General features: G+C 32.2%; 1 protein-coding gene across 2 annotated transcripts in view; it reads left to right on the plus strand.

The window, feature by feature from the left end:
* Positions 1-2,326: 2,326 nt before the first annotated feature.
* The window catches only part of stol (voltage-dependent calcium channel subunit stolid), a 119,886-nt gene continuing 105,646 nt past the window's right edge, over positions 2,327-16,566 (plus strand). For both annotated transcript variants that reach the window (XM_088263373.1, XM_088263374.1), the window contains exons 1-2: positions 2,327-2,393; positions 5,184-5,480. In XM_088263373.1, the coding sequence (XP_088119499.1) occupies positions 5,329-5,480 (152 nt within the window). In that variant the 5' untranslated portion in view covers positions 2,327-2,393; positions 5,184-5,328. The remainder of the gene's footprint in view (positions 2,394-5,183; positions 5,481-16,566) is intronic.

Raw genomic sequence — 16,566 nt, forward strand, 5'->3', positions numbered from 1 at the left:
AATATTAAGTTAAAAATATGCCGCTTTTGCTGGGATATAATACATTTTCTGGGCATTCCGAAAACATGCACAACTGAAAATGGACAATTTTTGATTTATGACGTTCTTGAAAGGAGTGCGCGATATGTTGACTCCATGGTCTCGGACACATTCTTCGATACTTAGCGCATATGGTAAGAAGGGATATATCCAGGATGTTGTTATAGTTGCCAATGTTAAAGTCTGATCCTTTGTTCTATGCGACCAGCTTGAACAAAAAACAATACAAGTGTATTCATTTAAAACCTATTATAAATACACTTGTTAGTGCGGTAACGATTTTTTGGAATTCAAACATCTATCGCATCACTCCACTACATCATCAAGGTGAAATTACGGAAACGATTTTAAAAACATCTTCCTCTCATTTTCGACCTGCATGCTGGAAGCACGCTCGCCAAACTTAGTGTGCTGGTAAGATCATTTTACCCATTCCAGTGCAGTAGCTGCGTGAGATGCCTATCAGCTATTCACAGATTACCACAGATTTAAAAAAATTGTTTCATAGTTTGATCAAACCTCGTACACCCTTTAGACAGCATATGTCTAAAGAGGCACGTTACAAATTATCTAAAGTATTATTATTCTGTATTATTTTTTTACATCTCATCAAAGATGAAGAAGAATATGGAATTTTGGGCATTTACAGGGCTGACGACTGTCATAGGCTGGTTTAAGTTATTACTTTACACACGTGTAACATTCACCAATTCTACCCATTATTGACAACCACGCTACTCAAATTCTTGGAAGTTCTATATATATGAACCAATTTTGAAACATTATTCTTGAATTACTAAAACTTAGCTAGAGACATCTATTGGTGAGATGAAAAGCCTATGACGGCCGTCAGCCCCGTCAGCATCTTTGATGTGATGTCAAAAAATAATATGAAAATAACTCCTGTATTTGTAGATAATCCAGATTTTGTGAACAAGGATTGGACACACTCAAAATGTTGTAAAAAAATATTATTATTCTATTAAGAAAGAGCACATGGAATAATAACAATAATACTTACATTTAAAAAATATAAACGAATTATTAAGAATTCACTTAGGAATTTTAATAAGGAATTTTAATCATAAAAATATTTCGGTTTCGTTAGATTTTCGTAGTAAAAAAAAAGAGAAAAATGTGATCATTACCAATTTTCATCGAGAGTTTTAATTAAAACCCTAAATATTTTTTTTCTGGTTTCAGGAAAATTTCAAAGGTTTTCGTTTTACTTGCTTAATTTTCGGATTCTGAATCATCGTTTACAGATCTGATGTTGAAAACGTTGTTCGAGTATTTTAAAGAATCTTAAATGGATTCAATGAATAAAAAAAATTAAGAAAATAACGTTTTTGTTTTTATAATCTATTTTCATAATTTAAAAAGTGATTTGCGAAAAGTATGGAAAAAATTATTGTATAATGTTATCGGCCTAACATCTATCTAACCTATCGGCAAAACGGTTTCAATTTTTATTATTATCTTCTTCTTCTAACCTTTATCCGCACGCGATGGTGCATCTTGATCGTTACTTAGAAGGCAAGGTGATCACTTCTGCGCTTCAGGGACCAGTCCAGTGTAATATAAAATAAATATTAAAGTGATAAATAACTATGATTTATTTGACCCCCCTGGGAATCGAACCTGGGACCTCCAGTACGATAGCCGAGTGTGATGACCATTATATACGGAGGCGAGCAAATATTTACTATTATAATCTTTTATTTTTTATTTTTTAAAGGAATAATCCGCAAAGCCTCTATTTTAGAGGCTTGTTTGCAGATAGGATAGTAAGGATAGGGAAGGTAAATGTGAAAAATACATCACAAACACCCAGACCAATTGAAAATAAATCTTTCTTGAATTTATATTGCATTTGGCGGGAATCCAACCCTAATCTTGGCGGGAATCGAATGAAAATGTTGAAAATAATTGCAGGTTGTTTTCGTATTTCTTGATTTATCCCCCATTTGGAGATAACACCCTGTTGCTAAGGGACGCTAGCAATAACACCTACATTATGTTTTTGTTGACCGTGCGAAGTAAACTCGTTACTAATAGCATTGGAGGGCTTATTGCACATTTTTGTGCAGATCCAGCAAGTGGTTCCATTTCCTCGGCACAGATGTCTCTGGAGACTTTTCCGCGCGTAATTTTCCCGCCAAAGTCACGGACGTGGTCGCGGGCGGTAGCGCGCGTGCGCCCCCCGCGCTCGGGCAGGGCCCCGCGGCTCCGGTCGATAGCGGCCTTGTGCCAGCGGGGACATGCGCGCCGCCCTCGCCGCTACTCCAAACGAGAGCGTTGCGTGAACGCAGGCAGACCGCTCGGACCCCGCGAAAACCAACCCCAACGAACATGTGAACACAACTTTATTAATTAATAAAAAATAAATAAAAAACGCGATAAAAATCTCTAAAAATATTATTAAAAAAATTATTAATTAAAAAAAAACGGTCGTTTTTTTTTACCGGTGACCTCAAGTGCAAGTGCATGTATTATATTGTAGATAGACGCCGGGCGGGGTGTGGAGTACTACGATGGCCGTAGAGTGCTTGCTGATACTAGTATCCACTACTCACTATTTCTCGCGGAACGATTTTACTACGTACTATCCGCCGCCGGTATTCGCAAATAATAATTCAAAACCAAGTCGTGATTTTCGCGGTTATTGACGTCAGTTCTGTGCTCGACAAATTCTGAGAAAATTCTAGATGCACCGTGCACTTTACGCAATTTTCACAACGTTGTATTCGCGCTGCAGTATACATGCATATATAAATGTCACTGCTTTAGTATAGTTTAATTGAATTGTGATCATTTTCTGTTCAAGATTACGATTTCAAGTCATTTTACAACAATAAGTTATAAGCATAACCTTCAAAATTAAAATAGTTGAAATCTATACATATTTTCATCATTCAATTTTTACAACATTTTGAGTGTTTCCAAATACTTGTTCAAATGCATGACGGTCGTCAGCCCCGTAAATGCCCAGACTTCTATATTCTTCTTCATCTTTGATGAAATGTCAAAAATAATATAGAATTTTTAGTTTGAAATACCAAATCATTTTTTCTTAATGGCTAGTTATCCTTAAAACGTTACTATTTTGTCAGCCAATGCATTTTTAAGCCCTACTCATACATTTGTTACCTTTGGAAGGACAAATAACGCAATGTGTAAATATATAAATATAATATAAAGGTGTACCACTCATTTAAGAGGATTTGTGAACTAGCATTTTACGAGTATTTCTGTCATTGCAGTGATAATTGTGACGTATTATTGATAATATTTTTTCATGCTACTACTAATCAAATATTTTAGCGAGGTATTTACGCATTGTAACATATCGCTCACTCCTTTCAAGAACGTCATAAATCAAAAATCGTCAATTATCAGTTGTGCATGTTTTCGGAATGCCCAGAAAATGTACTATATCCCAGCAAAAGAGACATATTTTTAACTTATTATTTACCCGCCACAGGGCAGAAAGTGTTGTTTTTGCATTTTGAAGAAAAGGTATTGTTAAATTATTTTTTGAACATACTGAATATTTTTCAAATGGAGAAAAAACCTTCAGGTTTTACCTAAAAAGATCTGTTGCACAGTAAAAAGTTCAATAAGTGGCTTGATATTTATTTTTAATACATTGTATTATATTTTGAAACTTTATAAACGTTCTCCTGAAAAATCAAGTTTTTTGATTTATGACGTTCTTGAAAGGAGTGGGCGATATGCTTATTTTTTTAATTCTAGAACGCAGTTCACACACGTAGATAATTTTAAGAATACGATGAGCTAAAAAATGTCAATATTATATGCATATACGATAAGCGTGTAGGCATTTAGATTTTTTTAAGTATTGAATAGAATCGTGCATATTTTTACTCTATTTACTTATAAATGCAATATTTCATTTCCCGAAACCTAACGAATTCGTAATTCATATTTTGTATATTGAAATCATTGTTAACTTTGTAGTATGGTAATATAACACTCTCCTTATCATTCGTCTTTCACTTTGTCTAATACCACTTTAATAAGCACTAATTTGTGACTACTACTACACTTTAAAAAATATTCCTATACTCCTGCGCTTCAGGGACCAGTCCAAGGTTATATTAAATAAATATTAGAGGGGAATAAAATAACAACTATGTAAATTTTTCCATTTGAATTTTATTTGACCAGCAACCGGATTTTTTCGTAACCGACATCATCAGACAGGTGATGTCGGTTACGATGAAACCGGGTTGCTGGTCAAATAAAATTAACGTGGAAAAAATTACGTAGTTGTTATTTTATTCTATAAAATGCAGTTCCACAAAGAAATGTCAGTATAAAACTTAAATGAAATAAATATTAGAGTGTAAAATCACTAATATTTATTTTTACCCCCCCTCCTGGGAATCGAACCCGGGACCTCCAGCATGGTAGCTAAACACGATATCCATTACACTACGGAGGCGAACAATTACAGTCATAAATTAGTATTTATGAAAATGTTTATAGATTTGGCGTTAAAATTGTAAAACTTCATTTTAATTTATGTATTAAATGTTTTTAAATGTCAAACACCGATTTTTTTGAGTTTACCAAGTTGTATTTTATTGTTCAAAAACACATAAAAATAAATTTTGTGACCATTGTTTCGACTAGTTATGGCATTTTCAAACATTCATTCGGTGAAACAATTGCCACAAAATTGATTTTTATATAATATTAAAATGTAACTTTGTTTTAAACGTTTAACGTTTTAAAATCACTATAAATATTTTATTATAACTTAATTATAATGTTAGACGAAGCTAACCACTTCTTTATCAAGACTGATTAATACTTTTTAGTATTAATCAGTTTTGATAAAGAAGCGGTTAGCTTTGAAACCGGTAGACATTATAATTAAGTTATAATACAATATGTATAGTGATTTTAAAACAAAGTTACATTTTAATTATAAAATGGAAAATCACAATGTTAGTGCTTCAAATATAAATTATATGATTTTTATGTGTTTTTTAACGACAAAATACAACTTAGTAGACTCAAAAAAACTGTTAGATTTAATAATGCATTAAAGTGGCATTACACAAAGTGAACGATGAATGATAAGGAGAGTGTTTGATTCGTTATTCGTCCTGTAGAGTCAGTAGCAGCCTGTTACACGATCCAGTATATAGTGTACTCGAGACATGGATAGCTGGTATTCGCAGTCCGGCTCGAGGACGGATGTGTGGGTAGACTAGTGGGTAGGCAGTGTGCTCAGTGGGGCAGTGTGCTCAGTCAGGAATGGGGCTAAGTGCGGCTCTCGTGCATCTGGACTGGGACAGAGTGATCTCGCGCGGGTGCAGCAAGATGGGGCGGCGGTGCGCGCTCGCCCTGCTCCTGGCGCTGTGCCTGACAGTGAGGGCTGACCAAGATGAAGATATACCCCACAACGAGTAAGAAATAAACACATATATTTAATCATAATACAGTCAACACCCCTATAACGTTGAGATAGGTACTGCATTATCGGAGGGAACTTCACATGGGGTAAATATTTTAAAATTTCCCTTTTCCTTCCTCCCGCCCCTCTTTCAGGTATTTATATTTGATGGCATATCGCTCACTCCTTTCAAGAACGTCATAAATCAAAAAACGTCAATTTTCAGTTGTGCATATTTTCGGAATGCCCAGAAAATGTACTATATCCCAGAAAAAGAGGCATATTTTTAACTTAATATTTACCCGCTACAGGGCAGAAAGTGTTGTTTTTGCATTTTGAAGAAAAGGTATTGTTTAATTATTTTTTTAAATAAACTTAATATATTTCAAATGGGAAAAAAACCTTCATATTTTACCTAAAAAGATATGTTGCGCAGTAAAAATTTCAGTAAGTGGCTTGATATTTATTTTTAATACATTGTATTATATTTTCAAACTTTAAAAAGGTTCTCCTGAAAAATCGAGTATTTTGGTTTATGACGTTCTTGAAAGGAGTGAGCGATATGTGAAATTTTGTAAATGGAATATTAAAAATACCTGTTTTTTTGTTACTCAGTATTATAAATGTATAATAATGAGTAACAAAAACACTCTATTCCCAGCATTCGATCTCCTTTCTATTTCTTTATCAATCTTTCCATCCCTAGAAAACATATTTCCTTAGTATACGAAATCATTAACCTGTTCCATAATATCTTCATTTATCAAAATTTCACACCCAGTAATTCATCTCTTTCAAAAACCATAATATTGGATTTGCCAACATTAATCAGCAAATCACTTTCCTTGCACACATCTTACACTTTTGTCACCAACGCCTGCAGGTCTTCTCTGCTATCTACACGTCTATACGTCTATACGTCTAGCAGAAAATACCTCTAATATATTAAAATAATCTTGCAGAAGAACTTATTGAAGACCCTAAAAAAGAATGGGGAGAAATCCACCAGCCAAAATGTCGGAAATGTCGGAAAAAAAGATAAAAATATGCCAAATAAAATAAAAGGCATCCGTCTGATAAAAATCTTACAATATAACAAGCAGAAAATAGTTTTTAAATATGTAAATAATCCTGAAAAACCCACCTGAAACTACTAAAAACAGTCATAAATAATATAACTGCTTGAAAATTGCATGGCTAAATATTTTGTGATATAAAAACATGAAAATCAAGAAAAAATATTTAAAAATCTGTAAACAACTATTCCCTGAAAATTCTGAAAGAAAATATGCAGGAAAATTTTAATAAAATAAATTCTTCGACATTAAAGATATAAAAATCTTTTACCTTTCAAAACAACCATCTGAAAATCTTTATATAAGACTACCTGAAAATTGTGAAAAACAGTTTCCTGAAAGTCCTGTATAAATGTGAAATAATTATGGTATTATAAAATCAAGTGAAGAAAAAATGTACAAATTATATGTTTATGTGTATCAGGAGAATACAAGTATTTAATGAAAAGAAAATTGAGCATAATACAGTGTTTTAATATAATATAATTTTTATATACTGTTATTACTCTAGGAGGATATTTTGGTTTGTCTATATTTGAGTAATTGGGTGTGAAGACAAAGTTCGAGGTAATTATTACTTGTTACTTGACATTAGGACAGTACTAAATTGAAAGATAAGCACTTTATATAATTCACATAGGTGATTTCTTTTATGAAGGAGATTTGAATACTTGCTTATCACGTCGACGTCATGGGTTGACAGGAGTTGATAAATTTATTGACTTGTATTAATACTATGGCATTTTAATATCAATATGGCAAGGGACACGTTAATTCATATAAACCTGCCCAGAAGAGTTAATTTAATTTGATTTGTATTAATTCTTGATTTTTACTCAATAATATATGTTTTTTTTACTGACATGAAGAAATATATGTTATTGTTATATTTCCCGAATTTGCTACATCCGTTAAAATTTTTATCTTGTAACGAAAATTCCATAAAAAAGAGTTTAAAGTGATCTTTATACCCTGTATCCACCCCCTTTTCCACTTAAAATCATGTTTTTAGTAAATTACCAGCGTTCAAGACTGACGTGTGAACGGAACCCAAATTATACTCATCCTTATTTATTTTGTTAAACGAAGTGTTCAATAATATCAACAACAACAAAAAATCTACTAGTTAGTATCTATCTTTAGAATATTGTTCATGGTCTGTTAAATCACCTGTTACAAATCTACCCAAAAGTAATATAATGATATACATCTTAAAATAATACATTGATTACTTTTTTACTACATTTTTTTATTCATGACCAATATTACTTAGAAAAAAAGAAACGACACAAAAAGTGACATAACGACATTTGACATCAGGAGGTTTTTCGTATCCATAAAATTAATTCGTTAAACATAACTGAAGAACTCCACTCTACGTAAATATACGTGTTACGTATTTGCTTAGGTATGCCAGTAGAGTTATGCATATCGCGTGCCTAGCCCGGATAAGACGTCGGAAAAGCGCGACGGGAATGGGGTGTCTCAAGTCTCGTCTGCTCAAATGTTCGCTTATTTACTCAACGATATTTCCCCTTTACGAGTGCGACAATAAAAAAATGCGGGAAAAATAACTTGTCTAGCGACCGCCAGGTTTACGAGCATAGTAGGTATGTAGTACCAGTACTGGCGCTAGTGGGAGGACGGCGTCTGGCGGTGTTTATGAGTGATAGCAGAATATTGAATACACGAGGGGTGGGGGCGAGCGGGGGAGACAAGTGGGGGAAGGGGACGGAAAGCTGCATACAAGAATGCGCATCTCAGCAATTTACATAGCGGGCGGAGATAATTGGTTAAAGATTAACCACAGAAATAGCGAGGCCAACATCATTATTTTAGTGAAATAATCTTAAGGCCCTATAAACGAGTATATATGATAAATTGCTACATAATTTTCTTTAAACCCAGGTAACATTTGACGTAATTGATTTTTTTCTTAAAGCATCGGTATTATATTGTAAAAATAAATTTTTCTATTAAAAAAATACATGGTTTCGAAATGAAAACAGTCATTGAAAGGTAAGAAGTTAAATAGAAAAGGATGATAAAAATATTTCTTCTAAATGTATTCTTAAAAAAGTCATTTTTTTTAAATCGTGCACAGAAACGATGACCGGCTTCTAGCGCTGCCGATCGCATAGCGATTGCGAGTTCCCTCTTAAGGTATAAATAAAAGTTTTTTTATAGAATCAAATTCTTTGAATTTGCTGGGAAAATAATCTTTCTTAAGTAATGTTTCATTAAATTGTGTACACATATAATAACCAATTACCGTGGCTGACACACACGTCTGTGGCACGACTTAAATATGAGTTATGTGGGATTACCACTAATAAGTATATGATTTCTAAAGCTATCTTTGGGTTAAATGATACATAAACTGAAAAAACTGATTATGTTTGTTCTAAAGTTTTGTCCGAACTTACAATAAGTAAATGTTTACCTATACTGAAGGTTACCGAGATATTTGCAAAATAAACTTTGAACAAATTTGGAAAAAAACCTAGTATTTAAATTTTTCTAAATTATAACTCCATTTGTAAATAATATATGGTTTTGAATCGCATTTCTTACCTTTGAAATGTTGGTTATTATGTAAATTTAATTTTAGAACCAGTAACTCATTTCTTGATTTTGGTCGATAATTTTGGTTTATTATACGTAGCGGGTGATTAAATGCAAATTTTTGAAACGTAATAATTGATACGTTGGTTTACAAATCCCTTAGAGTTATACGTGGCATTTATGACATAATTGGACGTCGGTCGTTCTACAATAAAACTCTCCACTTACACATTTCAATTCAGACCCCGTTTCTTACTCGTCTTTCTTTTTGCCGGAACTGGAGAGGTATAAAAGTTTCCCGACCAACTTGGTAGTAGTTTCACCTTGTTAACGGAGCAGGGAGCGAAGAAAACTTCCGGAAAAACTTTAATTATTTCCGAAACGCCGCGGTGGAGTGGTTGCTTGGTCATGCGATCCCATCACTAAATCTGTTTCGGGAAGGTTTTCCTAATATAGCGAATGTTCTAATGTTTCTTGGTTATATAACTTTTTCTGGCTTGGTTATGAATTATTTATTTAATTCATTCGATCTTCTTATTTAAAAGAAAATACAATGCCAGCTCGTTAATCCGAACGTAAATCGTCCGATTATTTCGACTTCTGACCTGACCGTATTCAAGTATTTGACATACCTGATTATGTGAAGTTTTCTTCTGTCTTCCTCTGTTTCTTTTTCCAACTACATTCGCTTCATAAATTTACTCTATTTAATATACAATAACGATGATAATGCTCCTTAAAGGCGAACTACAAGGAATGCTAAGGACTACCCTAAGAATGTCATTTTTCATGTATACGTAATATATAGACTGCTACAGTTCTTCAGATCTGCAATTTTTAGCGATCCTTTAACAATGTCCTTTTCAGTCCCATTTTCTAAAAATGTTTGTTCTCAAATTTTTAAAGAAACAGTCGCATATTTTTTGTCATAAATATCATGGAAGAAAATGGCGAAGCATGTATATAGATCAAATATGATCTAATTTAATTAGTTTTTCTTGTGGTTGTTGTACGGAAGGCTTTTGATGTGACGTATTGCTTGTTTCCTCTCGTAATAAAGGTTCTCTTTACTTCCATTATTAAAATAAGGAAGGGGATTTCTTTTTGAACTTTTCGTGTCATTTAAAAAACAAATTACAACGTTTTTAATTTGAAAGCTAAAATACAAAGGATCCATTTCAAATCTTGCGTCTGTTTTATACATTTTCCAGAAAAGGATTTGGTTTAGTGTTATTATAATTATTTGTATACATTTTTTAGTTCTCGATATGAATTTAAACGAAAGTATGATTTTAAGGAAAACTGCAACGCGATATTTTACATGACTATACTAATTAGTACATGTTTTACCCCGATGATGATAAGGATTTTTTTAAAGGAATAACCCGCAAAGCGTCTATTTTAGATGCTTATCTGCAGGTAGGATAGCAAGGATAGGGAAGGTAAATGTAAAAAATTCATAACAAACATCCAGAACAAAAATCAAAAAACAAAAAATAAATACTAATAGAAAGTGGTTGAAAACAAAGTTGTTTTATTTTATAAAATTTATGAAGTGTGCCACAAAGTATCTGCGAAAAACTTTCAAGAAAAAAAAATATTTCGCCTTCTTCCCCTTATTAATCTGCTTTGAAATGTAATTTTTAACCATTTTCGAATATAGCTCAGTATGGAATTAAGCCCGTATACGAGTATGTTCTGTATCTTTACCTATTCAGACTTTCTTTTAAGCAAACATTAACTGGGTAAGTGGGTGAAATATTGATTTATAGGGTACATATTTTGAATCACTGAACTTTTTCCCGTAATACAAAGTCATTTGGGTCACATTTTCCGGATCAAATATTGACTCTACCCGAGGCTGGTGTTTACTGCGTTCATTTTTAAATATCTATTTGTCAATATTTGCTTACTTTTAAACGCGTGGAAAAGTTTTTACAGATAATTAGGAAAATGTATGGGGTTTATAAAATACATTTAAAAAATACAGTTTTATTTTATATCTTTGTGATCAAGCATTTCAAACACATTAAGTTTGTCAGAAGTCAGAATAATCGGCGGGTATGGTGGGCGCTTGTGCACTACACGGAATTTTACTGTCCGTCAGGCCGGTTTTTTTTTTCAAATAAAAGGGACTACGACAGTTTAGCGTGATCGAGTTCACGCGCACCGATCGAGCGCACCGATCCGGAGAAAGACGGACAAGTGCACAAGCCATTCATCAGTTTTTTAATGCTAACCCGGACTGTCAGACAGTAAAATTCCGTATAGTGCACAAGCGCTCTATGTCTGAGGGACAGGCAATGAATGTTTGCAAAGACAGATTAGTGTGGCGTTCTACTCTCACTGCCCACCCTTGCGGGAAGCGGCGTGATGGTAAGTTAGTTTATTATTTATATTTGACATTAGGAAAAAAAAGGAAAGTCCATATTTTGATCCACAAAAAAATACTTAACTAATTTTGAATTTAACGAAAGTCCGTAACGAATAAAATAAGCAAATCGTTACCCCTGAATTTTCTCCTCATTCATCTAATAATAATACTTTTCCATACTAAATTATCATCGTTTAGTGTTTTATATGGCAATAATCTAAAGTAAAACAATTCAAAACAACGACAAAAAACCAAAGACAATATCTTTCAATTCCTGCCTTTTGTTTATCGTCTGTGGTCTATGTGCCGAAAAGGGTGATAGCGGCGTCAAAATGTGAAATTAAAACGGACGTATATCGTATAAAAATGGTTTAAAATCTTATAACCGTGTTGATAACGGAGAGTGACACATTTCACCTGATATCATTTCAAAATTACCTTTGTTTTTCGTTGTGCTGAAAATCAATCATTGTAATTTCACAAGGATACAAAATATGGTAAAAACTTTTATTTAAATATATTTATTTGACAATCACATTGTGGTAAAATCTATCATTTTTTAAATTAAATTTTACTTGGTAATCATTCAATCATTATCATTCTCTAACACTATGTTTGAAAATAATGCGGAATACAAAACGTGTCATGTCGCAACAGATTTTAAGAAAATGTGGAATTAAACAAGTGAAAATTAAATTAAAAATACTCGTAGAAATTAGTGTCAAGTGTACTTTAAGCATGCAAATGCTGTGAACATTTTTATTTTAAAAATAATATGTAGTTAGAAATTAATCGTTAATAGGATTCATAAGCATACGAGTATGTGTAAATGTGGCAAAAGAAATACTTACTTCAAATTTGAAAATGTATAGCTTGAATATAATTGTTAAGAATGTTCAAAAGCGTGTATGTAAATGGGGTGAAAATATCATTTCAATTTTGAAAATATGAACTTAGATTTCATAAAAAGAATACTTTTAGTTTTTTAAATGAAATATTCATTTTAACGACAATTAATAATTATCCATTGTAATTATTTGCAAAAAATCTGATAAAAATGTTCAATCAATTTTATTTTGGTTTCATTAAGTAATACTTAAAAACGTACATTTCTAACTAAAAACACATTTCAATCAAAATCTGTGTAACAATACACTTAGTAAAAAAGGGTGGGAGGAATGTTTCCGTAAATTTGAATAAAAAATTGAAGGTCTGAGTATTTATTTTAACTGTCAAATTGTGACAGCAATCAAACCAAACATAAAAATATTAACTTTATGTTAACCTAATTTTAACAACAGCCTTCCTCACTTATTTTCTTGGAAGCATGTGTATGCCCCTTCTTTCAATACGATTTTGTGCTAGTAAGCAATTATAAAGTAATATTAATGAAACCATATAAATACTTTTCATATCTTCCATGGTAAATGGATTCCACCCACATCCGAATTGTAAAGTATAATTAATAAATCCAGTCATTGTTAGTATTTTATTATATAAATATCGGAAAAATAAATCTGTTAGTATCATCTATTCACATTAAAAAAAAATAGTGACTATATCAAATTCATAACCTCTAGGATTATAAATAAATACATAAAAATAATCCTTCAGGTTATGAATTTGATAAAGAATCACTATTTTTTTTAAAGGAGAACAAAATATACTCACAATTTTATTTCCCGATATTAATATGTTTATTTTACTTCATTAATAGGATTTTTTACTACATTAAACGGGTGAACTTTTATGGACAGCATTAAAAAGTAACGAATTGTTTGTTTATTAAATAACTCCGTTAAGCAAAACGATTTCATGTTTCAAATGGTATCGTTTATGGACATCATTGAAATTCATTTTGATTAAATTGATTGAGTTGTGAAAATCATATCTAGTATCCGGCTCGGTTTCGGGCACTTTCTACGACTTGGAGTAAAGTGTTCCTCTAGTAATATTAAAAAGGTGGTTTTCAAATAGGCAAAAGACTGTGGACGATTGATTGCTCTTCAGATAGTATCACGAAAAATCCGATTTTGTTAAATCGGGCGATTTGGGTGACCAAGTAGCCATGTCATATCGCCAAATGTCGAAATGAGTTTTAACGCATTTCTGTTCGCAGTTTGGCGTAAATCTCATTCAAATGAATTGCACGTATCTGCACTTTAGGAAAAAATCGCCAGACTGAGAAATTTCAAGAAATACGTCAATCGCAGTGCGTATTCATCGTTGATTTCACTATTGCTCAATTTGTACTATATACTGAAAGCGTGAGACAAATCACCTTGCCTTTAATACATATCGCTCACTCCTTTCAAGAACGTCATAAATAAAAAAAAATGATTTTTCAGGAGAACGTTTTTAAACTTTGAAAATATAATACAATGTATTAAAAATAAATATCAAGCCACTTATTGAACTTTTTACTGTGCAACAGATCTTTTTAGGTAATACCTGAAGGTTTTTTCCCCATTTGAAAAATATTTATTTTATATTTAAAAAAGTAATTAAACAATACATTTTCTTCAAAATGCAGAAACAAACTTTCTGCCCTGTAACGGGTAAATATTAAGTTAAAAATATGCCTCTTTTGCTGGGATATAGTACATTTTCTGGGCATTCCAAAAACATGCACAAATGAAAATTGACGATTTTTGATATATGACGTTCTTGAAAGGAGTGAGCGTTATATGTACGTACAATAGTTTATGCACCAATGGATGTATTCATAGCTGTTTTATTAGTGCCACAATAAATTGATAAATATAAAATACAAAATAATCTGAATTTTTATTATTGTGATGATAACATTTATTTGTAATATATTTTTTTTATAAATTCATTATATTTAAAAACATTGCGTCTTATCTAATGCCTGTCAATTGGTAAAAGCACTCATTGGTTAATAAACAACAAAAATATACTAATAAGTATTTGTAAATAAAGTGACAATTCGTCGTTAATAATAATTTGAATGACACAATTTGAAGATAATTTAAATAAAGCCCTCGTTAAAATAGTCTAATAATGTAATTATTAATTCGTGAAATAAAAACAATTTGACAAAAAAATTAAATAATTCTTATGGGAGTTATGCTTTCGAAGCAAATATTTCTTCGCATTTATCATAACCTAGTACCTAGTGTAGGTGGGTACCTTTTCAGTGAAGAAGTTCTCATTTCTTCTTATTGATGAATATGAAAATTTGGGATAGAAGATTGAAAAATTGGCGCCATTTTTCATCCATTATTCGGTGTCAGTTCTCCAAAAGTGGTCTTCAAACTTCCTTCCGCAAATATTTTTGCTTAAATCAAAACTTCTTTTTGTATAAATCAAAAAGAGGTATATCAATTCGTGAAGTTAATATTTATTCGCTGCTACATGCAAAAACAATAAGTTGATATCCAGAGCATTAACTTAAATCACTTTAAATAATTGATATTATTTTTTGACATCTCATCAAAGATGAAGAAGAATATGGAATAAGGGGCATTTACGGGACTGACGACTGTCATAGGCTGGTTTAAGTGATCACTTTACACATGTGTAACATTCACCGATTCTACCCATTATTGATAACCACACCACTCAAATTCTTGGAAGTTCTATATATATTTGAACCAATTAAGAAACGTTGTTCTTGAATCACTAGAACTTCACTAGAGATATCTATTGGTGAGATGAAATTAAGCTTTTTATTGAGCAGAAACTCTTATATTAGTATGTGAAGTCTGAATCCTGGATTATAATCACATACATGAGAAACCCCAGAAAATATCATTTTCGTTTCTATTATTTTAGATTATAATTTGACCAGGTAATTTATTTAAAACATTTAAAAAAAAAACATTTAACAAAATTGAATAATTGAATTGATCTGGAAAATTACAATTTTTGTTATTTTCGTAGTAAGTTATCAGTGATTATTCAACTCGGGGTAGGGTCAAATAACGGCTTGCGTTCATCTAACGCCATTGCTCAATATTACCACTGTCTTAATTGGAGTCATTCCGATTTTTTTATAAATATGAAGCTCCGTGCAGAAACCCATACTTATGATCACCGTATCGTCAAAGCGTCGCCTTCGAAATTAGGACGAAATTGGAAGGACTAGAGTTGTGCGATAACTTTTGTGATGTCGTGGTGTGTTTCGAAATGGACTTTAAGTCAAATCTGTGGTCCAATCCTCAATCTATAAACCTTTTCTTTGAACTCTTTCCGCTTAGGTTTAGCTGAAAATATTAATGCAAATAAATATATATTTGTGTATAACGCGAATACTTATTTGAAAAAAAAAATTGAAATAATAACATATTTCAAAATCTAAAGTTTTCGATGCACTGATACTCCTGACCCAAAAATACTAAATTGATGTAATAGTGTGATTTTTATTTTTAAATTATTACTTTTGCATTTTTCTGTACTATCATGAAATTGACAAAATCTCAATCACAAAAAACACCAAAAACCCAACAAAATTTAAGATAATGATCTCTTAAAAGGTCTCCACAAAAAGTACAGGTAGAATAATTATTTAATTATCTAGACCGTCCAATAATCTAAGCATAAAAAATGGTTACTTTATAATATTATATAAATTGAAGAAAAAAAATACTAATAAAATAAATCGATCGTATAAATTGACATATTTAAAGTGCCAATATAAAGCATCGAAGTGTCCTTAAAGGACTTGATCCTTTCACATCATTTCACGTTCCTATATCTATTACACTTTTACTGCTGATTGAAATTTACCCTACCTGAGTAATTCACCCGTTTAAATCCCGCGCTTAAAATATTAAAGTTACCATTAATATATTTTTTCTTTCTTTATTGAGGGGAGAGGGGAATCGGAGGGGTGGGACATTAATTCTCAGGGGCGCAAAAAATCGAGGCATTATGTCACAGCGCCAAAACAGGGCCGTGGAGGCGGGGGCAGCGAGGGATGAGGGGAAGGTATTGATCTAGGCGCGACCTCCCACCCTCGCCGCCTCTCGGAGAAACACGCTCTCCTTGAGAACTTGGAACTCCGAGGAATATGTACCATAAGTACGGAGCGAGGAATTATATTTTTTGGAATTGTGTCA

Source organism: Brachycentrus maculatus, unplaced genomic scaffold (assembly GCF_059751285.1).
Source record: "Brachycentrus maculatus isolate JH-2025_06_01 unplaced genomic scaffold, ASM5975128v1 h1tg000199l, whole genome shotgun sequence".
Taxonomy (NCBI): domain Eukaryota; kingdom Metazoa; phylum Arthropoda; class Insecta; order Trichoptera; family Brachycentridae; genus Brachycentrus; species Brachycentrus maculatus.